At 48.6% G+C, this 25,938-nt stretch overlaps 1 protein-coding gene and 1 non-coding gene across 2 annotated transcripts in view; one reads left to right on the top strand and one right to left on the bottom strand.

The window, feature by feature from the left end:
• Nucleotides 1-249: 249 nt before the first annotated feature.
• The window catches only part of LRFN2 (leucine rich repeat and fibronectin type III domain containing 2), a 40,026-nt gene continuing 14,337 nt past the window's right edge, over nucleotides 250-25,938 (bottom strand). Inside the window, exon 2 of the mRNA XM_037153772.2 lies at nucleotides 250-1,466. Within this exon, the coding sequence (XP_037009667.2) occupies nucleotides 488-1,466 (979 nt within the window). The 3' untranslated portion in view covers nucleotides 250-487. The remainder of the gene's footprint in view (nucleotides 1,467-25,938) is intronic.
• On the top strand, nucleotides 13,598-13,699 carry LOC119056834 (U6 spliceosomal RNA). The gene has a single exon (XR_005083954.2). It is a non-coding gene; the product is annotated as a U6 spliceosomal RNA (small nuclear RNA).

The raw sequence follows: 25,938 nt of genomic DNA, 5'->3' as shown, positions 1-25,938 counted from the left end.
AGACCAGACTTTGTCCCTTCTCTCAATTGGCAATAATCCCCCACTGTCAGGGCTGCTTGGAACCTGCTTTCGTATGTAGAACAAACTCTCCATTATCTGTGTGAACGAAGAGGAGGCATTTAGGAAGTAGAAGAGATAAATTAAGAAATAAAAACAACACTGGAACCATAAGCAATCCAAAGCCACTTGCTTATACACTGCATTTGTGAGTAGAAAGGCAAGAATCCCACCTTTCCAAACACTGAGAGCTCAGTCCGACACTTAGAGATCAAGTCTGCTTTCCCTGAGCACACCCTGGCTGGGTGGTTGGGGGGACAGGCTTGGGAAGGTGGTGTGGGTGGTGGTCAGGGGGAGGCCATTGACAGGGAGACTAAACTGTCCCTGGATGTAAACATCACCATGGAAACACCATGAAGACTTGCCAGTAAAGATTCTTTCCCCTTCTTCCACCCCGCAAGAGCAGGCAAGAGGACACCCACCCCCAAGCCTACACCGTGCTCTCCATCACCCACTCAGAGCTGCCAAAAGTTCCCCGGGTTCCCACTAGGTCACTCTCCTCAAAGGGCAAGAGCATGCCATTCACAGAGAGGCTGCGCTTTGTCCAGATGTTTGAGACCCTCCGAGGGGGGCTGTAGCCACCTGGGGCAACCCCTCCAGCTGCTGCAGCTGCAGCTGCAAAGTCTCCCATGTCGAAGGAATGGCTGCGCTTGGCCTTGCCCTCCAGGGGCAAGGGAAGCAGACTCCTGGCCCGGGCTGCAGGTGGTCCCAGCAGTGGCTCTCGGTCTGAGTGGTGGCCCCTGGCCGATGTCCCAGACCCTCTCCCGCCTGGAGTCCTGGAGTCCAGCATCTCCTCTTTTCTCTGACTTTTGAGGTCCAAAGAGGCAAAGGCCCCCATTAGGCGGTCAAGGTTGGGCTTGGGGCGTGGGACAGGGGGAGGGAGCCTCCAGGGACCCCGTCCCAGCGCCGCTGCCTCCCCACTGCCCAGGGAGCTGGAGGAAGAGGAGTCACTGTGTCGGGCAAAGCTGGGACTGAACTCCACCAGCTCATTGCGCACCACCACTTTGGGTGGCCCTGGCACAGGGGCCCCACTGGGCACACTGCTCAAAGCAAGTGGCTGGGCCCCGTTGGTCTGTGAGTGCACATTGCTGACTGTGGCAGCCACCATCTTGCTGGGAGCGTCGTGGTTGCAGACCTTGTAGCGCACCATGAGGATGACGATGAAGACCAGCAGTGTAGCCACAATGATGCCACCGATGACCAGAATCATGGTGCCGCCCAGGATCTGACTGTGCATCGACTGGCACTGTGGGTAGTCAGTCTTGGTGAAGAACTGGGCACAGCCCACAATGTTGGTGGCCGTGAGTGTCGTGGCTGTGTCATCCCACATGGCCAGCACGCACAGGTCATAGCCGGTCCCTGACACCAAGTTGTTGACCACAAAGGCCTTGTTGGAAGCTGGTATCATCCTAGGGTGGGTAGAGATAGACACAGGGAGATAGTGATGGACAGCAGAGTGGTGGGGAACAGAGGAAGAAAGAAAAAGAGAGGTAGTGACAGATGTAGGAGAGACGAAGAAGTGGGAAGTGAGAGAGACAGACAGACACAGTGACACAGAATGAGGAAGAGCAGGAGAGAGAGACAGGTGAAGAGACCGGAAAGGGGCGACATGGAGAACAGAGAGAAAGAGGAGGCGTGAGTGGAGAAGCAGCAGGAACAGACAGGTGACAGGAACAAGGCAAAGGAAATAGTGAAGGAATCAGAGGCATGAGGAGAGGGACTCAGGTAAGAAAACAAAAAGGTCAGGTGAAAAGGGAAGTGAGAGACAAAGATTCGAGGGTAAACGTGCCAGAGAGATATATACACAGGAAGGGGCATCGGTGATCAAGTGTGGGAAAACCACCCAGAAGAGGTGGAAGTAAACACGATGAGTTCAAAGTAGAGACAGGAAAGTAGTTTAGAGATGGAGGTACAGGGAAGAAGAGAGAGCCAGCAGAGATGAGAGAGGAAACACAGGGAGGGGCAAAGGGAGAGACAGAGAAGTTAAAGTCCTGAGGAAAAAGCAGAAATTAAACAAGAGGACACTCCCTCCCACCCCTGGCCAGTCAGCCCCGCTCCTGCCATGCAACTATTCCAGAGTCTCTGGGAAGTGCTGTGTGAGTTGGGTTGGCTCTGGCCCTGCTCTGGCCCACCCAAAGCCTTGGTCTCTGTCCTCCCCTTGGAGACACATCAACACTGACAGAGCCTCCTCCCTAGGCCCCATGCTACATGGAGTCACAGACAATGTCCTGACCTCGGGAGCCAAGACCATTTCATCTCCAGAGGGCTTCCTCATGCCTGTGGTGGGGGAGAGGGGACAGGGAGGAGATTTGCTGGGGCAAACTGAGGGTGGGGGTGCAACTGTAATTGAAGATTAGAAGGCAATTCTGCTTCCCAGAGGGAAGGACAATTCCTCTGTCACAGCCACAGCAGGCCAGGCACAACCACAAAGACCTGCAGAAAGAGTTTCTTTGGTTGGGGAAGCCTAGATGGGTCCCTCCACCTTAGGGGAGGGTCTGATGAGGCAGCAGTCTCCCCATACTGGAGCCCATCCAGTGCAGCCAACCAACGTAGCCTGGACATTCAGGAGGCCAGGACTCCAACTCTGATCACTGAGGCTCTTGTTCATGTAGTGTGCTTTGTGCTGTTTCCAGAGAGGATGCCTATGTGACCCTATAAACACTCCTGCCATGTCCCTGTCTGCAGCCTTCCTTATAGCCCCTACTCCAAAAAAGCCCTCCATTCTCCTGCTCCTGCTACTCAATGGATCCATCAACAGCAGACAACCCCTCAAACCCACAGCCAAGCAGCTTAATTGAGATTTCAAATATGAAATTCCAGAGGCTGAGGACTTCTACCTGGGAGCCCAGAGGAGTGGAGCTGAGAGACAGGTACTGATATCCTATTAGAGGGCAACCTGAGAATTCTGTCTCCTCCCCACCCCTTCCCAGCTGCTCTGCTGCTGGGGAGCCACCATGGAGGGAGCGTCATCCCCTGCTTCACCCCAAATCCATAGCTACAGTGCTTGGGGCAGAAGTGGGAGGGAGTAGGGAGTGGGGATGGCTTGATTCAGCTAATGCCTGCCAGCCAGGCCCCCAGAGCTATCTGTTTTCAGGGCAGCAGGGCAGTCCTGCTCTCATGTCCAAGGAGTGGAACGGCCAAGACTCAGAGAGGCTAAGTGATTTGCTCACACAGCTGGACTGCTAGGATGGGGCAGTTGGGACTTTAACACTAGCTTCTAGCACCATAGTCTGGGCTTGTTCTTTACCACATGATGAACATGTGGCATTTCTCCTCATCTCAGAGAAAAGCCCACCCTGGCCTTGGGCCTGTCAGCCAACTCCTGCCCTGGAGTCCCCTGTGCTTTACACATCACTGGGCAGAGCCTTGAGAGCCCTCAGTGCCCAGCACTACAGGGCCCACTTCCTTCCCCTTGGGGTCATGTTGGAAGCTGGAAAGGCAGGAGTTACCACCCCCAGAACAGCGACAATATAAGAGCAAACACTTACCAAGTGGCAGCTGTGTGCCAGGCCCTGTGTAGCCACTAGTATGCTCCTCATCCTGCAGAGGGGGAAACAGACTCCAGAGGTAGGAAGCAAACATAACTGGCAGAGCTGGGATTAAAACCCAGGCAGCCCAGCTCCTGTCCACTCTGAGTCATTGCATGCTGCCCCCTCACTGGAGCATGAGCTGTGTAAGAGCTGATCCATTTGAGGATGAGGGATGGGCTAACATTTTTAGTGAACATCTGTTATGTGACAAGGGCTTCTATGTTCCATATTGCACTTAATGCATTAATCATCTCAATGTTTAAACCATCCTCTAGGAAGCCTGGCCTACCACTACCATGAATAATAATAATGAAAATAGAGAGTAGTTACTATGGAGGACTTCTTTTGTGCCAGGCACTGTTCTAAGAGCTTTAAGAGGATGAATACTTATTGAATCCTCCCAACAATTGTTGGGGGGCAGGGCGGGTTGTGACTGTCATCTCCATTTTACAGATAAAGAACCTGAGACACAGGAAGACTAAGCCATCTGCTTAGTGTCGCTCTAGACATTGGCAGAGCTGGGATCTGAACCAGGCAGTCTGGCCCCAGAGCCTCCATTCCTGACCATTGTGCCATGCAGCTGCTGGCCTGTTTTTCTGCCCTCTGCAGGTGACTGTGTGGGACCCTACTTGGCCTCTCTCTTTCTCTTTGTTTCCCCAGTCAGGGAAAATCATGATGTGATGGAGCCATCGCTGGGCCGCACTGCAAATGATGGTTAATAGGGTGAGGCTGATCCCTGGCATCAGCAGTGAAGGGTCAGGCTTGGAAAAGTCTTGCACAAGAATTGGCCCATCAGAAGAAAGCAGCTCCTGGTTTCTCTGCAATGTGTGCACACATGTATGCAAGTATGTATGCATGTGTGTGGACTTACATGTATGTGTACTTATAAGAGTAGGAACCAGGGGGCTCAAAACAGCCTCTGGCAGTCAAGATTGCCTTTACCAATAACAGCACTAACCAGTGTTCACCACATGCCAACCTTGCACTTGGAAGTTTACATGCATTAGTCTCCTGACAGCCCTTCTGAGGACATTATCATCATTTCCATTTAGAGAAGAAGGAAGTTAAGCAGTTTTCACTTTCTGTGGAGCCCTGTTGGAGCTGAGACCATATCTGGATCCACTGAGATTCAGAACCCAAACTCATAGAAGCAACACCACTCTCCCCTCCAGGCAGCAGAAAAGACAAACTGCATGAGAAAGTCAGGTGAAATGGGCACCATTCAAACTTTAGGGACAGAACCAAACTCATCTCCTGCCCACATAGCCCTGTCCTCCTTCTCATAGTCTCCAACACCACCAACCACTGAATCTCTTGGCTAGGTCAAACAGCCTGGATCCCACCTTCATTATTACTTACATGCCAACCCTTTTGCTTTGGACTGTCCACCTCTGGTCTAGATGAATGCAGCAGCCTCCAGACAAGCTTCCCTGCCTCTGGTGTGTGCAGCACCATTATTTCCAGAGCATTTAAAGCCCACCTCTGGCCATGCCCCTCGCCCACTGAAACATTCTTCAAGGGCTGCCATGACCTGTAAGGCACAGTCCAAGCTCCTAAGCTGGGCTCCCAAACCTGGCTTGTTCTTCCACCTGAACACTGTCTAACTTTGTGCACATTCTTCAGGGAAATGCTTCAGAATCAGTCAGGATTTTCAGGGGCAGTAGGCACACTCACAGAGGCATAACAAGACTTTACTTACAAAAGGACTCATTACAAAGTGGTGGATAGGGGATGGGGGACAACAAGGGAATGCACAATAACTCAGAGTTGGTAGCTGCCAAGCTGTTACCCTCTCTAGGCCTGAGCGTACCAGGTGAGGTCACCAAATGCTGGGAGATGAGAGGCTTATGCAGGTCCACACTGCTCAGAGTGTAGCCCACAGCTAGGTGCCGGTTGATGAGCTGTTTAATCCAGATTCATGATCAGACAGTATAGAAATTGAGAGTAAGCATTAAGAAAGTTTTACAGCAATTTGGCATTGGTTGTGATACTCAAGCACATGATGATTTTCCCTGATAATTTATTTCTATTATATTCTTACAAAAGCATTGGTCTGCAACAGATGGAATGAAAACCTCCCTTGTCCTTCACTATGAATAGCTTGAGAAGGACTAATCTAGAGTAGAGTTTCTCAGCCTTGGCACTGTTGGTACTTTGGGCTGAATGAGTCTTTGTTTTGGTGGGCTGTCCTGTGTACTATAGGAATGTTTAACAGCATTTCTGACCCCTACCCACTAGATGCCAGTAGCATCTCCAGTCGTGACAACCAAAGATGTCTCCAGACATTGCCAGGTATCTTCTGGGCACAAAATCATCCCCTACTGAGACACACTGGTCTAGAAAATTTAGATGAGGGACAGAGGCAGCCAGGGGGAATCTTAGAGCACACGAACCAGACAGATAAGTACCCTGACCTCACTGTCTTCATTCCTCCCACTTTTCTACTACTGCTCCTCATGGCTGAGCCCAACAAAAAGCCAGAGTTTAGTCCTGGCTGGTGTGGCTTACTGGATTGGGTGCTGGCCAGTGAATCAAAGGGTCATTGGATCGATTCCCAGTCAGGGCACACGCCTAGGTTGCAGGCCAGGTCCCCAGTAGGGAGCATATGAGAGGCATCCACACATTGATGTTTCTCTCCCTCTCTTTTCCCCTCCTTTCCCCTCTTTTAAAATTAAAAAAAAATAGCATTGTAAGAAAAAAAGCCAGAGTTAATGGGTGCATACTGGTCAGCCTCTCAGGGCACACAGCAGGGTGGAGGAGAGATAGTGGATGGATGGAGAGGCAGAAAGAGATATCTGTCACAACCATCATGTCTTCTTTGTGAAAGGCACATCCTAACATTATGGTAGGTTTCTTTCCATCACATAAACTAGCAACATTGCTGTTAGCAGAAAACATGAATTGCCATTTTAAGTTAAGTTGCTCCAGTGTGTAAAATTTAATTAAGGTCACATGTTCTAAAGCAAGATCTGAAATTGCAACCCCAAGCACTTACCCAGAAAAAAACAACAAAAGCATAAGAGCCTTCTGAGTGTTTTTTTCTATTAATGTTCATTTGGTATTTGTTCATTTAACTTAACACTAGCAAACACATCTACAGATGATATCTACAGCTGATACCAGAGAAAGAAATCACAGCCTACTGGTTACTATTTGCTGTCAGATGTCTTCCCCTCCACCTGCCCTCTGGGTCTCATAAGGAATTACATTTCCTAGGCTCCTTTGCCCTTGGGCTTCCAGATAGAGTTGGCCAATGGAAACACTGGAGGAAGACTGGAGGGGAGGAGGGGAGAAGCCAGCATTTCTTCCCCTTTTTCTGCTTCTCCCTGTTGGCTCCTGAGTGTGGAGAGTGGGGCCAATACAATGGCATTGGTCCAATTAAGATACCATAAACTATATAAAACAAAGTGGAGTCACTTATGTCAACTAAAATGGCTGTCAGTTAGCCATGACACTTTAGTGCCAAAGGAAAATGACCTAAGTCAGAGTAAACATATCTGGCAAGTAGACATATTTGCCCATGTGGTCAGAGCAGACATGTCGGGAAAGGAGACAACTTAAGATATCTGCACACATGACCAGAGTAGCCACATCTGCAGAGTGGGACCACCCATAGATTCCTGGGGAAATTCCACACTTGCCAGCAGGGTTATCAAGACATTTATCAAAAAGACCCAGAACAGTGGGCTACACCATTTTCAACATATAGCTGAGGTAGGCTCCAGACCACGGCTGAGACAGCCGAGCTCCACACACCAGAGTGCTGCTCCACGCCACGCTGATCTCCCTTGGCATCAGCCACAGGAGGCTCTGCCCTGCTGGACTGAGGACTTCGTCTGCCCTGCTGCCCTCCTGGCTCTGGAGATCCTTCCTTGCAAGACATTGATCACTCCCTTGCCCACCGTGCTGCCTCCCGCACCTGCACGGTGCGGGACACTCTGGGACTCGGGTTCGTTATCCCTCCTTGATTGCTGTGTGTGTTATATTTCTTTTAAATTGTTGAGTGTGAGTAGGATATTAATGTGTGTTGATGTTCTTCTTTAAAGTGAACATGCATTTAATAAACACTGAGTGAATAGCACAGTTACTGCATGTGACTTGTCTATTCCTTGGAGCCGGGCTTCTGAGCAAGCTGCTGGCCGAGCAATCTCCCAGCTGATTTATAGGAAAGGCTACATCACAAACAGATGCTCATGACACTGAGCCTCTTGTGTGATCCCAGTTTCCAGGGTTCTAGCTCCTGCCAGATGGATATGGATTTGAGGCTCTGGTCATACTGTCTCCTCCATGTCTTTTCATCCTTGGATGGGAATAGGTGGTGGTAGTGGCTTTGGGCTGTAGCTAGTGTCTGCAATGCCTCACTGTCCCCCCCACTGACCCATAGCAATTCCATCACCCATATAATCCAACCCCTCCATGCACTAAATTCCCTGTGATATATAGAGTGTTCTTTTTTTTTATGGCATCCTGAGTGACACAAAGACACAACCTTTACATGACAAGAATATTCTACCTGTTAATTTATCATTTTCTCCTCACTCTTTGGGAAAAGACCATCATTACTTCACATCAGCAGCAGCACATCTCGGCCCTACCTAGCAGACCTCCAGCCTTAGAAAGTACTTCGACACCCTCTCTGAATCACTCCTCACTCCCGAAACAAACCACCTTGAGCCTTTGCACTTACCAGCCCCTCTTCCTGGAAATCTCTTATCTCTTTCTTCATCTGGTGACCTCATTCATCCTTTAAGACCTGACTCAAATGTCCTCTCTGACCCTGTGCAGACCTGCTCCTGCTCTCCTGTCCCACAGTCCTTTGTTCACTCCTCTGTTGGAGACCTTCTCTGTCTGTGCCTGTGTCTCCCACGAGGCCACAGCCTGTGTCTTATTCATCTTTGCATCTCCACTGCCAGTCATGGTATCTGACTTCAAGTCACTGCTGAGTAAATATTTGCTCTATGGCTGAGCAGTGAATGAAAGAGTGCTTTGTTAAATGTGAAGGCCTATACAGATGTAAGACATTCTCATTTCAACATGAGGGCTGGCTAATGGTGACTCTCAGACACTGGCTGGTGTGAGGGGTTTCCAGGGAGGCATTTCTCCACCTGACAATGTTTATGGATGTGATGTAGGTAAGTGTTTGGGGTGTGTGAGTGCAGGTGTGTAGGTACATGGGTGTGCATATGTGTGACAGTGTGTGGCAGTGTGTGGGGTGCATGTGTGTGACAGTGTGTAGAGACAGTGTGTGTGTCTAAGTATCATTTGCGAACTACATGTGTGGTTACTTGTAAGCCTGTGTGTGTGTGACAGAGAGAGAGAGAGAATAGGTGTTCATATAAGGTCTGTATATAAGGTATAATAGGTGTTCATGTATATAAGGTCTGTAAGGATTCTGATCCCAGGCAATGCTGGTCACTGCTCTGCCTCCTCCCACCCACTGCCCTAACCACAGCTTCCATATGTCCCCTGACACTTCTGAGATGACTCCTCATGTGACCTCTTCCAGAGACACTTGCAGGCCAAGCCTGCTCTTTCCTAAGTGCTACCATTACAGGCACTTGTGGCATCCAGGAATGGGAATAGGAATGGGAGAGGTCCTCAGAGTCTCCACCCAAAGCCGTGAGCTGACGGCCAAAGTCCACTCTTCCCCTTTTCTGAGCTCACTCCAGACTACATTCTCCAGGCTGCCTTGCAGTTGGGGCTGTCCAAGTGATAACCTCTGGTAAATGAAATTTGTTGGCAGTAGTGTGTGTGACCTCTGGGCCAGGCCTTAAAAGAGACGGAGCATCTGTCCCTCTTTTCCCTTCTGCTGGCCTGGGTGTGGTGACAAGGCCCAAGGGGTGATGAAGACCTGGTGCCTGAGTCTCCAAGTGAAGAAGTCACCCTGACTAACCTGGTATACCACCCCGGTCTCTTAGGAGAGCCAGAAGTCAGATGCTATTGTACCTGAGCCCTGGATGCGTTTGCAACAGTAATTAGCCCCTTCTGATTAATATGGCCACCTTTAGATGAGATGAGGTGAACCCGAGAAGTCTGTCACTGTTACACATAGGTGTGTGACCAAAAAGAGCAGGGGAGTGTGTATTTGTGGAAGAGGAAGAAATTGGTGCTGGTGACTACACGAGAGCTGCAATCCTTGCTTCCCTGGAATTGTCAGCAAACTCCCCCTCTTTAATCTCCAGCCTCCATCCCCCTTTCAGCCACTGCTTTTTAGGTGCTCTTCCCTCTCCAACCCCCACTGATGATGCACAGCTGCCTGCTGGGCCTCAGCACTAATTTGGAGAAGCCATGTCAAGCTTCCCCACTGAACTTCCCTGGCTCTGCACCCTCATTACTGACTCTTTACAGAAGCACTGACCTGGGTCAACCTCTCTGGCCAGATGCGAGACCTCAGGGCACAGGAAAAGGCCTCATTAAACCAAGGTGAGTGGCCCTGGCTCCCCAATCTCTCCCTTTTCCTGCAAGCCCCAAAGGGGCCTGTTTGCTTCCCTGCACAAACTGCAAGCAGTGGTGGAGATGTGGCTGCATCTATCTTGCACACAACTGATTGACTGCTTACCATGTGCTGAGCACTTGACAGGCAGGGTCTCTTTGCTTCTACACACTGACTCTAGGAGGTAGGAATAATTATCCCCACATTACAGATGAAGAAACTGAGGCTAAGGCAGATGGGTGACCTGCTCAAGTTCACACGCTGGAAAGTGGCTGAGCCAGTGTTGTAAGCCAGGTCTGCCAAGCCACTGAGTGTGGTCTTCCCTATACTGTAGTACCGTGAACTGAATTGAGCAGAATCAGATTTCAGCAGGAAGCAAGTCTTAGAGTTAGACTGTTTGACAGCAATTAAAAGTATTTATCCTACTACAATGACAGCTAACATTGATCAAACTCTTACCACATGTTGATACATGTCAAACAAACAGTTTTGAGTAAGTCACATGTATCAACAGTAACTGTGAGGGATGGACTATTATTATCCCCATTTTACAGATGAAAAAATTCAGGCTTGGAGAGGTTAAGTGATTTGCCTAAGGTCTGACAGAGAGATGTTTGTGTTTAGGTAAGAACTAAACCCAGCACTCTCATATTACCTCAACATTCAACCCTCATGATAACCCTGGGAAGTATTTTTCTTAATTATGCTCCCCATTTTAGAGACAGTGATTAACTTGATTGCCCTGAAGTCACATGGCTAAATTAGAGGTGCAGATCGGATTCTAGTGAGTGATGAGGGTTATCTTGCTACTTCTGAATGCTCATGGAAGGTCTGAAGGAAGAAAGGAAGCCATGTGGATATCTGTAGTCAGTTTCTCCACAGAGGAAGCTGCCAGTGCAAAGGCACTGAGGCAGGAAGAGTAAGGAGGCTGGCACAGCCGGAACAGAGTGAGGGAAAGGGAGAGTGGTAGAAAATTAGGTCACCAAGGGAGTAAGTAGCCAGAAGCCAGGGCCTGGAGGGCTCATGAATAGATTCAGTCTTATGCTCCAACTCCAAGGATTTGCTGGCTGCTCATATTGAGAGAGATTTTGAGGCTATGTTCAAATTCACTGGGGACACAGTGCTATGAGTCTGGGAGAATGTATGTCTCAAATTTGTCGTTTCTGGCCCAGGGATCAGGGAACAGTTAGAATGACTGGAATTACCAGTACAAATGGTAGGATCCCCTCCTCTGGTGCGGGATGCTAGCCATCCCTAAACTCATGGCCCTGAGTAATGACAGGGGAAGGCATGTGGCTGCTCCTTACACAGGAATGGTCATGGGGCTGGAATGACCCTGTGAGGGCTCCAAGGGTCAGAAGCCTCTTACCAACTTCTGAGAAGGTCCATGGGTTGCTGCCCCACTGCCTTTGCCTCTCCTGGGAACACGCGGAGACGCAGGTACCCTGAGTCACTCTGTCTGGTTGGCAGTGGCTTTGCCCTGTCTGCAAGTAGAGGAGCCATACTCAACACAGCCGAGAATCTAAGGCAGAGCTCTCAACACCCATCCCACAGACCAGATCTGTCTGGCAGATCAGCTCAACTTGAGGGTTTGTTGTATTAAGGGGTGGGTGATACTGAACCAAAGGAGGCACATCTCTGATCTTGGAAATCCAGGCCTTGGGATGTGTGGCTGGCAAGCCTGTGTGAGCTAGGAACTGAGAGACTTGGGCTACATCTGGACCCTGGCTGGGCCAGCAGAAAGACATCATGGCTTCAATACCCACAGCAGGACGTGTTTTCTGCCCCACATGACTCTAGAAGTCTCTTTCAGAAGAGGCACGGTAGGTAACAGTGTTAGTTAAGCTCTGGCTCAATGATGGCAGAGTTTACTGGAAATTAGGTCAAAGTGAGCCAAGCCCCAGCAGGCTGCCTTTGTACTCATCTCCCACCTGGTGAGAGGTGAGGATGTGACCTCTCTAGGCACTGCCTTTGCTCCCTGACTTAGGATGTGTAGCAGATCCAGCGGCTTGGCCAGTGTTTGGGGAATCAGCAGCCCCTGTGTGTGGCAGAGAAAGCAGTGTCAGGGTGGCAGCTGCACCCTGCTCCATGGCACTCCTTCATGGAGAGGATAAAGCCAGGGGTAAGAGCATGAGCACTAGCATTGGACCAACAGGGTTCAAATCCCAGAGCTGTCATTTACAGGCTGTCTGACCTTGGGCAAGCTACTTAACCTCCCTGTGAAGGGAAGAGATGATGGACCTCCCTCACGGGATTGCTGAGAGGACTGCATGAGTTGGTGCCTGTGATTAGAACCATGACTGGTCCACAGTGAGTGCTCAGTGTGTGCGCTGGCTGTCTGCTCTGCTCGCTTCCAGGGACATGCTGGGCCCAGCTTCATGTAGCCCCTAGTGGCCCAGAATCTCCCCTTCACATCAGGCTGTGGTGACAGCTGATGCTTCCTCCAGCCAGCCCCAACTCTACCCCATGGGGACACCCAGAACAAGGTGTTTCTTTCCTTAACATATGTCGGTGCTTCCCAAATTGTGCAGCAACTCTCTCAACCCACTGAGTCTTCGATTCTCCAGAATTAACATTTGCATTCCTCCTGACGATTTCTCTGGGACACAGTTTCCAGCTTGCATCCCAGCTGCTCCCTGCTGATCACACAACCTTTGTCTTTAACCCTCCTTTCCTGGGAGGTCTGAGCACAGAGAACTGGGTCAGACCCACATTCCTCCAAACAAATGTCACACTTCTGGTGAGGCCCCACAGGAAGCTATATCCCAACAGTGGCTTCCACTGAGCAGGCTGTCAATGGGTGTGCCCTGCGATGTCCCGAGGGTTGCTCTTAAGCCATTTTGCACCCAGTCCATTCCCCTGGAGTGGCATTTCTACCACTACAGACTGAGAGACTTAGGCAAGCTCCTCAGCGCAGGGCAACAGGCCCCCTCCTTATCTTTCTCTCTCTCTTTCTCATTCTCTCTGTCTCTCTTCATACAAGTTTCTATGAATGTGGATTTATCTCTGTATTTAACTCTCTTTAGCTCCCAGGACCTAAGAACTGGGTTGGTGTGTCTCAGAAGAAAAGCTATGGGCTTTGTAATCAAACAGAAATGTCTCTTGGTTCTGCCCCCGACCAACTGTGTGACTCTGGGTCATTTCTCCTCTCTCTGAACCTCAGTTCTCTCACATGTATAGTGAGGACATCAGTATCAACCTCCTGTACTGAGTCTGAGAAATTACGTACAATGGGGATGTGGCACCCCCTTCTGCTCCCCTCCCAGAGCCATTGGGTGCCCCAATAATCATGACGATGAGGAAGATTGTTGCCATTTTTCTCCTTGAGGAGCTGAGAAAAGCTTGCTCAAAAACAATTAATCACTTACAGAAGAAAAGCAGAAGGTGTCAGACCAATTATACATTGTTATAAACACAGGAGTGCGCAGAGCAAAGAACCCCCACCAGAACACACAAACCCCAGGTCAGTGCCACCCACTGATGAGCTTGATCAGACAGTTCTCCCCTGCTGGCAGTTTGCACCACCCAGGGGCACAATCACCTACAGCACCAACCTCCTCAAAATTGAAATCACAGAGCTCTCCCTGGCTATACATATACTAAAATTGGAATGATACAGAGAAGATTTGTGTGGCCCTGTACATGGAAGACACAAATTCAAGAAGTATTCTGTGTTGTGTAAGGCCATATTCTGATGCATGCTCTAACATGCAGGGAACTTGAGAATGTCATGCTAAGTGAAATAAGCCTAACACAAAAGGGCAAACACTGTGTTTCCACTTTTATGAGGCACCTAGAGTGGTCATATTCATAGAGACAGACAGTAGAAGGGAACTGGGGGGAGGAGGGTGGCAGTTGGTGTTGAATGGGTGCAGAGTTTCCATTTGGGGTGATGAAAAAGCCATGGAGATGGATGGTGGTGATGATGCATAGCAGTGTGAATGTACTTAATGCCACTGAGTTACATACTTAAAATTGGTGAAAATAGCAATTTTTATGCCGTCTACATTTTAGCACAATTTTAACAATGGCAAGAAAGTGTTATCACAAAGCAAATCCTGCCAGGTGGGCAGGAAGAGCAGAGGTTGTTGGAACCGTATTTATCATGTCAGTGTGGCTGATGCACATGTGGGTGTAAGTCCCCATCAGCAGGAGCTTCTTAGCTCTGTTGACCATGGCTTGGTTAGCCCCATCAGATTTGGGATGGTCAGCAGCATTTGGGGAAGGACCTGCTTGGGGTAGGGTGGTCCCTGGCCATATTCTTGTCCCAGTGGGTGAAGAACAGGGCAGCTCCAGAGCAGGACTTGACATGAGTCAAATACAAAGGCAAAGAGGTTGTGGAAGGTAAAGCACAGTGGTTCCCAGCATCCACTATGCTGTCCACTGGGCCTGGACTCACATCCCACTCTCCGCTAATGACTGGCTGTGTGACCTAAGAAAGATTATTCAGCTCTCTCTGTCTATTCAAATAGGCGTTCTAGCACTTACTCCGTAGAGCTATTGTCAGGACTGTGGGGTTATGGGTGTCAAACACTTAGCATGGTGCTTGGCAACAGATGAGTGAACCTAGACACTAGGTTCTGTTTCAATGACAACAGCAGAGTCAATGAGGACCCTTTAGAGAAGAAACCAAGGTGAAATGAAGTCTTCAGTCATTTCCTGGGTGAGTTTTGGAGATCTGCCTTTTCCTCCAATTATAATCCCCTCCCTCTGTGAAGTCAGGAATTTCCTGAAGAAATGTGTGGTATCAGGCTCTGGGGTTGAATTTGGGCTATGGTGAAAAAAGCTGACTTAATGTGCGCTGTAGGTAAGTCATTTCACATCCCTGAGCCTCACTCAGTTTTGTTTGCCTGCACAATGGGTTAATAAAATTGATTGTATGGCATCATTGTGGGAATTAAATACAGTATTTATTCAGTACTGAGTACAGTACTTGGAATATGTTTGGTTTATGCAATAAAAAGCAGCCATGATGATGTTTGATTTGGTGTGTGAAGATCAGGTTCAAATCCAGACCCATCATCTGCTAGCTGAGCAACTTTGAAAAAGGAGATATCACTCTTCAGAATCTCAGCTTTCTCATCTGTCAAATGGGAATGATAATACTGCTATTCGGTCCATAGAATTATTGAGAAAACCTGCAGAGATGTGTCTTCTTGGACATGGTGTGTAACGACAAGGCATCTGCAAATGGGAACTGCCATTTCTTAAATAGTGGGCACACTCCAGCACCTATGCATGAATGAGTGACCAAGACACTGACTGGCACTACCTTGAGGACTGCTCCACGCAGCATGTGGAGGCTGGACCCTCGACAGGGTGGCCTGCCAGATGCCTGCTGTGCTGGCTGCAGTGTCATTTCGCCTGCTGCTTCACCCCACAGAGATAAGCCTTTCCAGCCAGTGGTCAGGAGGTGCCTGCTCAGCACTTCTCTGGGCTGTGTTTCTGCTGATCCTCCCTGGGTATCAGTGCCTCTCCAAGCAGGTTGGCCAGGAAAGGATTTATCAGGGGTGGGGGGAGAAATGACCTCTGTTGTGAGACCTCAGGTGGGCAGTGGGGAGGCTACACTGTCCAGCCAAGTGAGAGGTGCTGACAGGATCCCAACCCTGGAGTCAGAGGTGGGGATGGGGGAGCAGAGCTGTCCACACCCATCAAATATCCTCAGGTCCAACCTGAGTGGACGAGGCTCTAAGGCTGGCTCTGTTGGGGCTTGCCTTGGGGGAATCACTTTCTTTCTCTATGCTTCTATGTCCAATTCTGACATTCTAGAATTCCAGAAACATCACCAGAATACAGGTGAGCAAGCGAGATGCAGGAGCCGGGCAGGCAGGGCACAGCTATCAGAGCATACAGAATTTGACACCAGTGTGACCTGAGCTCTGGACTCAAATCCTGACTCATAACTTTATTGGGTGGATGATCTTACCCCTGTTACTTAACTTCCCAGAGCTTCAGTCTTGTTTGTGAAAGCAGTTTGAAAACTAATTTTTAGACTCATATGAGAATTAGAAATAATATATGCAAAGCATTGGCATATAATATATACTCAATAAATCATATATGTGCAGCAGGTCTTTGAATAATATTGTTTCACTTAAGGTTGTTTTGTTCTACTGTTCATGAGATGCTGTAGGAATTTAACCTTTATCCTGTGGCAAAACTGGTTTTGTTAGACATCATTTTACATAAGTTGCAGAACCTACTGACAATGTTAAGTGAGGGTTTAATGTGTATGGTGAAGGTTTGCCTACTTTGTCTTCTGTCATTTACCTATCATCTGTCTGTTATCTATCTATCTATCTGTCTATCATCTATCCATCACTATTGTCATCTTTTTTGTAGAGAACCCTAACACTACCCACCCCACCCCACCCCCATCTCCTGGAAGGATCTCTCGCAGCGGCAGGTGAGTGGCACCTGAGGGCACTGGTAGGTCGCCTTGGGGTTCAGGGTCTCTGAGGTGAGCAGGAAGATGAGCCTCTCTAGGGGATTTACTCATTAGCCAGGAGCTTGCAGGTGAGGCTGTCCTGGCTTAGAGGTGCACTGTCCTGGTTTTAATTGGGAATAATTAAAAACAGCAGTTTTACTCTCTTCCCCTCCCCAACCCCTCTCCAAGCCTGGAGAACAGTCAGCTCCTGTGGGGACAATCAGCACAAAACAGAGCCACTAAATGCTCTTCAGTATTCCTAGAGGATGACCACATGGGGCTGTGATCTTAGTGTGAAAGTAAACATGTGAATAAATTACATGTAAGTAAATCACAGACTTTCTCCCATCTGTACTTTTCTGGGAGTCTCTCCAGCCCTGTTTGTTTGGGGATATGGGTCTGAGGCCTCAGGAACTGCCTGCTTTCCTCCTGCTCCTGGTCTGGCTGGGGAGAGGCCATGCTGGGCTTCACAGGGAGCAAGGCTGATGAGGACAGCTGCTGCCCCTCTCCCACACGCAGGTGGGTAGAGGGTAAAGGCCAGCAGGGGGCTGAGTAAGTGCCCACTGCCCAGTGTGTGAGTGTGAGTATAGTGTGTGTGTATAAATGTGTGTACATTGGCCAGTGTGAGTGCAAGTGTATGCACTGGCTGGTGTGTATGTGTGTCCATAGGCTGCTCTGTGTGTATGTGAGCATGAGTGTGTGCTATTGGCCAGTGTAAAAACAACACTAGTGCGTGAGCAGAGCTGAGAGGAGGGTGTTGGCTGGAGGCTGTGAATGGATGCAAGCACTGAGATGAGGTAGGCATTTGAATAAGGTGATGCACTGGAGAAATTGTCCTTTCAGGGGCCTACAAGTCTCCTGTGATCTGGCCCCACCACCTCCCTGCCCCAACTCCTAGACTCTGGCCCTGTCTCTCTTCGTTGCAGCCACCCTGGCCCTTTGTTGCTTCTTAAATGCTCTCCAGCCTTGGGGCCTTGCCTAGGCTGTTCCCTCTGCTTGAAATGCCCTTCCCAAACTGCTCTGCTTGGCCACCTCATTCAAGTCTTTGTCAAGTCTCTCCTCCTCAGTGAGGCCCTCCAAGTCCCTCTATGTAATATTGCCATTTGCCCACTACTCCAAAGCCCCAGCCCTACTCTGCTTTTTTTTTTGTATAGCATGGATTGCACCCCACACCTATATAATTTACCCATTTATTGTGCTTGTTGCCAGTTTCCCCATGAGGACGATGATCTCCAAGTTGTTTTGTTCACTGATGCATCCCAAGCACCCAGAATGGTAGCATTTATTTTACAGCATATTTGCCCCTGGTTTCTCATTTGGAACATGGAGACCATAATAGAAGCTATACACTTCACAGAGTTGTTGGGCAGATTGAATGAATGAATGTACCTGAGAGCATGGAGAACAGTGCTTGGCACATAGTTCAATAAATATTAGATATTACTACTACCCTCCATCCCAGCTTGGAAGTGAAGATTAAATGAGTGAGCCATGTAAAGGCTCCAGTGCAGTGGTGGTTAGACAGGGCACAGGTGCTTCATAAACACTTCTTACCTCACTCCCACCCCAGCCCTTAAAAATCCCAGGAAGGGAAATTCCCTGACCTTTCCCAGTCATGGAAGCCATATTTTTGGATGCCCTTTAAGACAGAGAGTTGGTAATCAGCATATTTATCACCTTTTTTTTTGTTTTTTAAATCAAGGAAGGAAGCAAGAAAGCCCCCAGCCTGTTCCCTGCCAGGGCTACACAGCTTCTGGTCCTATAGGTAGTTAAGAAAATGTGACCTAGCCCGGCAAACACATTCTCTGATGGGTGTGATTGCAACTTGGACTGCACAGGACCCGAGCTCTGGCCTAAAATTCTGGAGCCTGGTTCTTCTCCCAGATCTGTGGCCCCCAACGGGCTGTATGTAACCCAGCCCAAGTCCTCTCTCTCGTCTGGGTCTCTGCTCTTCACCGGTGAGGGGTCTGGTGATTAGTGCATTTCTAAGGTCTTCCCAGACTCATCCATTCACCCAGTAAATGCCACAGAGGCTTTGTCATGTGCCAGTGCTGCTGTAGGCCCTGGGTTATACAGCAGTGACCATGAGAGACAAGTCCTTGCCTCGTGAGTTGACCTTGGTGGGAACAAGGTAGATGGTAAACAATAACCACAATGAGTAAATTATTTAGTATGTTAGGAAGTAGAGCATCCTATGGAAAAAGGAGAAGCATCACAGGTTAAGGGAAGGCAAAAGTGTTAGGGGGTAGGGAGGGCAGGCCGATCTCTAAGTGGAGTGGTTGGGGGTAACCTATTTAAAAGGATGACATTTGAGGTGAGGGACATCCTACATCCTAGCAACCTATGAATCTCAGTGATTCTTGCTACATTCCAGAGAGAGCACTGTTTGGGTCCCCTGGACTGCCCATCCCTCCTTTTTCTCCCTTTCTGAGTACACTGATCCCAGCTTGCCGGTGGGTGACAGATCAGCCAAGGGCCAGAAGACAGATCAGCCAAGTTCCCAGGAGCGCTGAGTGATTTGTTGCTGTCTTTATTCACACTCCGGGACTTCACAGCCCCTGTGGCTCTGATGACATAAATATGACCTTTTATTTCTCACTTTGCTTAAGACTCAAGGTCAACAGACCAGCTGTGATCTATCAGCTGCTCCCTCCACTGGATGTCTGTGAGCCAGGGAGCCCCATGGCTGTCAGAGATTCATGGTGCCGTCCTCCAGCCCTGCCTGCCCCAAAGCCCTGGGCCTGGGATTTGTGGGCCAGGGAGGCAGCAGTCACAGTGGTTCTGGGAGATGACGACTGGTTGAGGGGAGGGACCAAGACATAAGTCTCTACACTCTTTCCTGAACACACCCCCTCACCAGGATCGAACCTGTGACCCAGGTTCCATTTCAGTCCTGGGAGGAGGCAGCCTTAGGGAGGCTGAGCAGCTACGGTTCAAATAACAATTCATAAGTTAGAATGCCCGAAGGCACGGTCATCAGTTGGCTCAGCGTGGAGAAGGGGTGAAAGACATGCATCAGTCCATGGGTCTCGCATGGAATCCTCCAGGTCCTCGAGGTGGCCGAGGCCGCCTTCTGTTCTCAGAGAAGCCATGGCTTTGCCTGTTAGACATTATGAGCACTGCCTGTAGTCCTTCCATTTGTCTACCTGAGACCCCACCCTGTGCACCCACACGTTTCCTCTTGTTTCCCCCTCCGAGTGGGGGGTTGGATGGGTTGGTCCGGTTTACACTTCCCATGTTTCCTCATGGTGCTTCTGAGTGACAACAGCTGATGGTGTGGGCTTGGTAATGGATTAGGCAGCTGGGAAGGGACCAGTCTAGAAGGAAAGTGGGGTCACAGGCTTCTGTTTTATTTTCTTATTTTAAAGATTTTATTTATTTGTTTGTTTGTTTGTTTGTTTATTAGAGAGGGGAAGGGAAGGAGAAAGAGGGAGAAAAACATTGATATGTGAGAGAAACATTGATCAGTTGCCTCTCAAATGTGCCCCAACCGGGAACTGAACCCACAACCCAAGCATGTGCCCTGACCAGGAATTGAGCTGGTGACCTTTCACTCTGTGGAATGATGACCAACCAACTGAGCCACATTTGTCAGGGCACTGTCTTCTGTTTTAAACACACCAGCTGTGACTCCAAAATAGCTATTTCTATCTCTCCTCTCCATCCTGACTTATGTCCCAGGAGGAAGAGAGGGGGGTCAGGCACTCCCTCTGGAACACAGCAAGCCTGGGTTCAAATTCTTGTTCTGGCATTTCCAAGCTGGGAGACTTTGTGTAGCTTGCCTACTTCCTCTGAACTAGGGATTCCTACTCTGTAAAGAGGGCATGATAGTAACAGCTGCCTCCCAGGGGATTATGTGTGGTTAGTGCATTGGGAATGCACACAGCACACACTCGAATGCTAGTTATGCAGGTGTCAAGGTGCAGACCCTAGAGCCAGACCACCTGGGTTCAAACCTCAGGAAAGACACTGCAGGTGAGCTTCTTAATCAGCTTGTGCCTCAGTTTTCTCACCCATCAAATCAAGATAATAACTGCACCTTCTTCATCAGGAAGTGGGAAGAATTAAATGAGCTAATAAATGGAAACCACTTAGCACAATACTTGGCATGTAATAACTTCTCAGAAAGGTTGGCTCTTATTACCATCATCATTACTGGAGAAGAAACCACCTGCATTCACTTGGCACTTTTGACCTAATTTCCATCAGTTGGTTTTGTGATTTATAATCCACTTACTTCCCACCTACTTCCCACCAGAGATAGGAAGTGACTTGCAACATAAAAACATGTATAAAATGAGACAAGTAAGTTTTTAAAAATGTGATATGGCAGACAAGTAAATAAATAGGAAGGCTTGAGTTAGAGGCCCTGGATCTCATGCTGGTTTGTTGTGACATCCAATGCACTAACTTCAGTTAAAACCTCACATGTCCACAAAGCTGCTACACAACCCTGGGCCACTGCATCTAGGGAATAGCTTAGGTTGGAGGGGGCATGATGGCCTCAGAACCATGGGAAGGGAGCAGCTTTGTTAGGAGCACCCTGTGTGTGTAGGACTCTAACCACAGGATGGCAGAGTGAGCTGAGGCTGCCCTCAAAGAAGGGCCCCCAAAGCACAGGAGGGCCTGCCACAGTCCACTTTGCTATGGCCAGGCCACATCCAGCACATTGTCCCTTGATTTACTCCACACATGCATAGGGGTCGCACAACCTGGCACACATCTGAGGCAAGGGACCAGGAGATGCACCACAGGACACACCCTTTCCTGTTCCAGAGACAAATACAGAAGCCCTGTACATGTGGTGCTTCTCATGTCTCTTCACTGACTGGGCTTCTACTTGACCTTCTGAGTCATCTCTTCCAGGAGGGCTTCCCTGATCTCTCTGGTCTGGGTCAGTCCCCCAGGACCTGATCTCACATATGCACACACACAATGCTGATCACAGCTGTAGGACTGAATCAATCACTACCCAAGCACATAGTCCTTTAATGTCTGTCTCCCCAGGAAATAAATGGTGCAGGAGACCAGGAGTGTCCTGTTCATAGCCATCTTCCCTGGGTGACCCAGACCTGATGTTATAAATATAAAATAAATACCTCCTGAAAGACTAAAGGTGAAAGGCAAGAACGGAGGAAGGAAAGGAGGAAGAATGTTGAATCTGAAAAAAAAAACAGCATTAAGTGAGCCATGAGAATTATCTGCAAAAATGAAATAAACATAGAAGAATTTGTTTTCCTCCTGATGAGAATGGAGGCCGAACCCAAGAGGTGGAGGGAAACGGACTTAGGGGCTTTAAGGAAAGCTTTTTAGCTAGAGCACCCAACATGGTACAGACTCTTTAAAAAAAGGAGGGGGAAGTTTCTTGTGTCTGGAAGTTATCTCCACATGGGGCCAGTCAGCATCCCAGGGAAGGTAAGAGTGGGGTGATGGGTGAGAGTGTGTGGGCATAACAAAGATTCACAAAGAATGGAGAGGACTGGCCTGGGTGACCTTGAACTGTCGCTTTCTTACTCTTAAGGTTTTTCCAGCCTAGAAGAATAGCAAGAATTAGGCCCATTTTAAAGATAGAAGAACAGAGTCCAAGAGAGTTGTGGTAAGTAAGATAAGCTGGTGCTAAGAGCTTAGCTTTCTCCCCCTCTCCCTGAGCTCTCTCAAGTCCTTGGCAATATGTCTGCATGGGGGAATTGGGCTTTGAGGTTGACTTATGACCCCTTCCTGACCCCTCCATCCTTTTATTGCTGGGACCTTCACTATGTCCTCCATCTGTTGGAGGACACTATGTCCATATCTATTGGACACTCCCAGAGGAAACCACTTCAGGATCTCCCTGGTTTCTACGCATGATAGATGCAAAGAAATGCATCTCTAATGGTAGAATATCAGGCCCTCTGATTTTCCATAAAGGAAGTACTTTTGGGTGGCATCCTTTTTCTGGGCCCACTCTAGGCAGGATATGGGAGAGTGGAGTTTGGGTCTAATGGGGGCATGTGTGCTTTCTCTGCCTCAGGGAGGCAGCCACCATCCACTCAATTTTGTTACATGACAGAAACGTCCTTCCAGCCTCCTGCCCAAGGGAAAGACTGCTGAGCACCTGCCTAGTCAACCCAGAAATTTTCAAAGCCTCCCTGTGCCATTCAGACCTCCTTTTGAATGACAATCATAGCCACCTTGAGAAGCAGCCCTTGGCACTAGCTCACACACAATGGCATTTTGATGGGCGGTAAAAATCTCTGGTGTTCAATGCTGGCTGCTGCCACCATCTCAGCTTGCAAGGTCCTGCCTCCATACTAGGACCTTGGCAACTTCCCCACCTGTCCACACACGTCTGGGAGACTACAGGTCACCAAGCCCCCGACCATCAGCCACCCTCCCACCCACAACTGCCACCTCCATCATCACAGCCAAGCACCAGCAAATGCACTTCAAAGCCACTAGAGAAGATTTATTCTCAGAAATACTGCAGCACATGTCTAAAGAGCTCATTAAACAAGAACATAAATAATCACTCCCTATCAGAGAAAGAGGACTGGGGCAGAGAGGGTGGGGGATGCTGACTAAGGAGCTGGGGCAGTGATGGATGACATGCACTGCTCTGGAAAGGGAAATCGAGGCTCCTCTCCACTCAAGGCCGTGGGCCCTGAGTTTCTCAGGCCAGGCAGATGCTGGCCCAAGAATTCAGCCAGGAAAACCATCAGTACACACTGCTCTGATATTGCCTGCTCATTCACATGCCCCTACCCTGATCTCCTTTTGCCCCATATAGCCCAAGGGGAAAAGATGGAAGGATCCTTCTCTTGTTTTATGGATGTGGACAGTATGGAGCAAGAGATCTCAAGACAAAGCTAAGACACCCGCAACCATCCTGTAATTTGTCTCCCTGCTTCCATCCCTGACCCTCTGCAGGCTATTCTTCATCCAGTGGCCAGAATCTTCCTTTCTAATCACATCATGCCACCCTCCTGACTTCAACCACTCCAATGGCTCCCATATCATCCAGGATAAAATGCAAGGCATCATTATGGTCTATTGGGGTCCTACATGATCGAGCCCTGACCAGTCCTCTACCATCATTCGCTGTTACCTTTTCCTCCAGATGCACTGGATTCCTTGCTGCTTCTCCAACAAGACCAGCTTGTCTTTACCCAAGGTCCTATGCACATGTTATTTCCACTGCCTGGCTCTTTCTTTCACTCCATCTAATGTCAGTCCTCAGAGAGGCCATTATGACCACCCATACACAACAGTAAACTCCCAGTTTCTGTCTCCTTACACTAGTTATTTTTATGCTTAGTGCACATTTAAAAATTATTAACCCTCTCCTCAATAAGAATGTAAGCTTCCTGAAGGCAAGGACTTTGCCTATCTTGCTCCAACCATACAGTCTTGACCAGAGTCTACCCTAAAGCAAATACTTAATACATATCTGTTGATTAAATAAATGAAAATCTAGCCACCAGAAGTCAAAGTGTGGTTTGTACCTATGAGCATCCAGTTACAAAGCCAGAGTTTTCTCCTCCACAGATCATTCCTGCCCTCAGAACTCAATCCTGGGTCCCCACTGTTAGCAGAAAAAAAGCCTGAGGTCAGGACAGAGCTCTGGCTACAAGCTCCAGTTCCATCATCTCCAACCTGTGGGACCTCATAAGTCACATCCTGCACCCCCAGCAGAGTCCTCATCTGTCAAGTGCCAATACCATACCTTTCAGGGTTGACTTACCAACTAAAAGAACACACAGAAAATTTTAAAAACAATAACTAAAATATAGTAAGGGCTCAGTAAGTATAGCTATTTTGCTTGACATTCAAGGCCCTCTCCCATCCCCTCTGAACAAAACTACTATTATTTCCTTAGGCTGGAAGTTCTCAGACAGAGAGCATCAGCTCAGTGGTTAGAACTGCGGATTCTCAGACCACACTCCATACACAGTCAGAGACTCAGGGGTGAAGCATCCTGCATCTGTGTGCTAAGTCCACCAGGTGACTGACTGTGCTCAGATCTGAGAACAACTGTCATGGAGATAGCCTTTCTACCAGGTAGGCCAGGTGTGGAAGACTGAGTTGTTGGTCCTGCTTCTTCACTCCCCTGTAATAAAATGGTACCTGATGTAATAAAATGGTCTGATGGTACGTGAAGTACATGCCCTTCCCCCTAACTTTGGGCTTGTCCATGTCACTTACATAGGTTAATGGAATGTACCAAATGTGGTGCCAGCAGACACCTGATGTTGGCTTTTCCAGTTGGGCTTACTCTCTACACTTCTGCCATCACCATAAGAAGAACATACTCTGCATGGCCATGGTCCCCCTGCCTAGGCTCTGGAATGAGATACATAAAGAAAGTCTAAAGCTATCTATAGCCTGGAGCCCAGCCCAGCCCAACCCAGCTGAGATTGGTTGAACTCCAAGCAACCTATAGACCCACAAATAAGAATATTAAATGTTAGTGCTTGTAAGCCACCTTGATTTTTTTACTCCTCACCTGAAGATATGATTTTATTGATTTTAGAGAGGGAGAGACAGACATCGATCGGTTGCCTCTAGTTCTCCAACCGGGGATCAAATCTGCAACCTATGTATGCTCTCTGACTGGGGATTGAACATGAAACTTTCTGGTGCACAAGAGGACACTCCAACCAACTGAGCCACCCAGCCCAGGGCCCACCTAGATTTTTGAAACATTATTGAGGCAACAGCTGCCTAAATATATCAGGAGCCCACACAGGTTCTTGACTAGGCCTGATTCTTTCTGCCTCTCTCTTTCTTTGCCGGTTCCACTGAAAGCTACCCCTCCTGTCTTTCCTCCAAATCCCACCTATATGAAGACACAGCTTGTGCTCCTCTCCACCTGGGCCAGAGAGCCCCACAGAATATACCCCTCCCAAGGCAAGTATGTGAATTTGCTTTAGTTAGCTAATGAAAAAGCTCAAGTGGATAAAGTTCACCAAGTAATTCATTTACATTTTAACCTTTTAGGTGGCTAATTACTAAACTGAAAAGCCCTTTAACTAAGTACCATCACTAGCTAATTACCTAGTTAGAAGGTTAAGTGTTTGATAGTTCCCTGTGATGTTTAATTTCTGACCACTTATCTTCTTCACGAAGCAGTGGAAGTTAGTTCCCACATCTGGGTCTGTACTCCCACCCACAGCATCAGCCCCACAGCCACAGAAGTTGGAGTCCATCTCTGCAGCCCACCCCAGCTGGAAATAGCTCTCCTTTATAAATAATTAATGGATTTCTTCATCCCTATTGCATGTCTCCTTGTTTCAGCTTTCACCCTAGGCTCGCACACCAGTCGGTGGTTTTGTGTGATTCTACCCACTTACCCCGGCCCCCACCTCTGAGGCTCTGAAGATGATGGACATTAATTTGATTTCATATCCCAAACCCTTCTGTTACTCACAGGGTGACCTGCTACACACACACACACACATTCCAGACCATAGGCTTAATTGGCAAGAACTAACAAATCCCTCTTGGCTGCACTG

This window comes from Artibeus jamaicensis, unplaced genomic scaffold (genome assembly GCF_021234435.1).
Source record: "Artibeus jamaicensis isolate MK-2021 breed Jamaican fruit bat unplaced genomic scaffold, CSHL_Jam_final contig_1803, whole genome shotgun sequence".
NCBI lineage: Eukaryota > Metazoa > Chordata > Mammalia > Chiroptera > Phyllostomidae > Artibeus > Artibeus jamaicensis.
The sequence above is the reverse complement of the archived record's forward strand: the minus strand, read 5'-3'. Positions and strand labels throughout refer to the sequence as shown.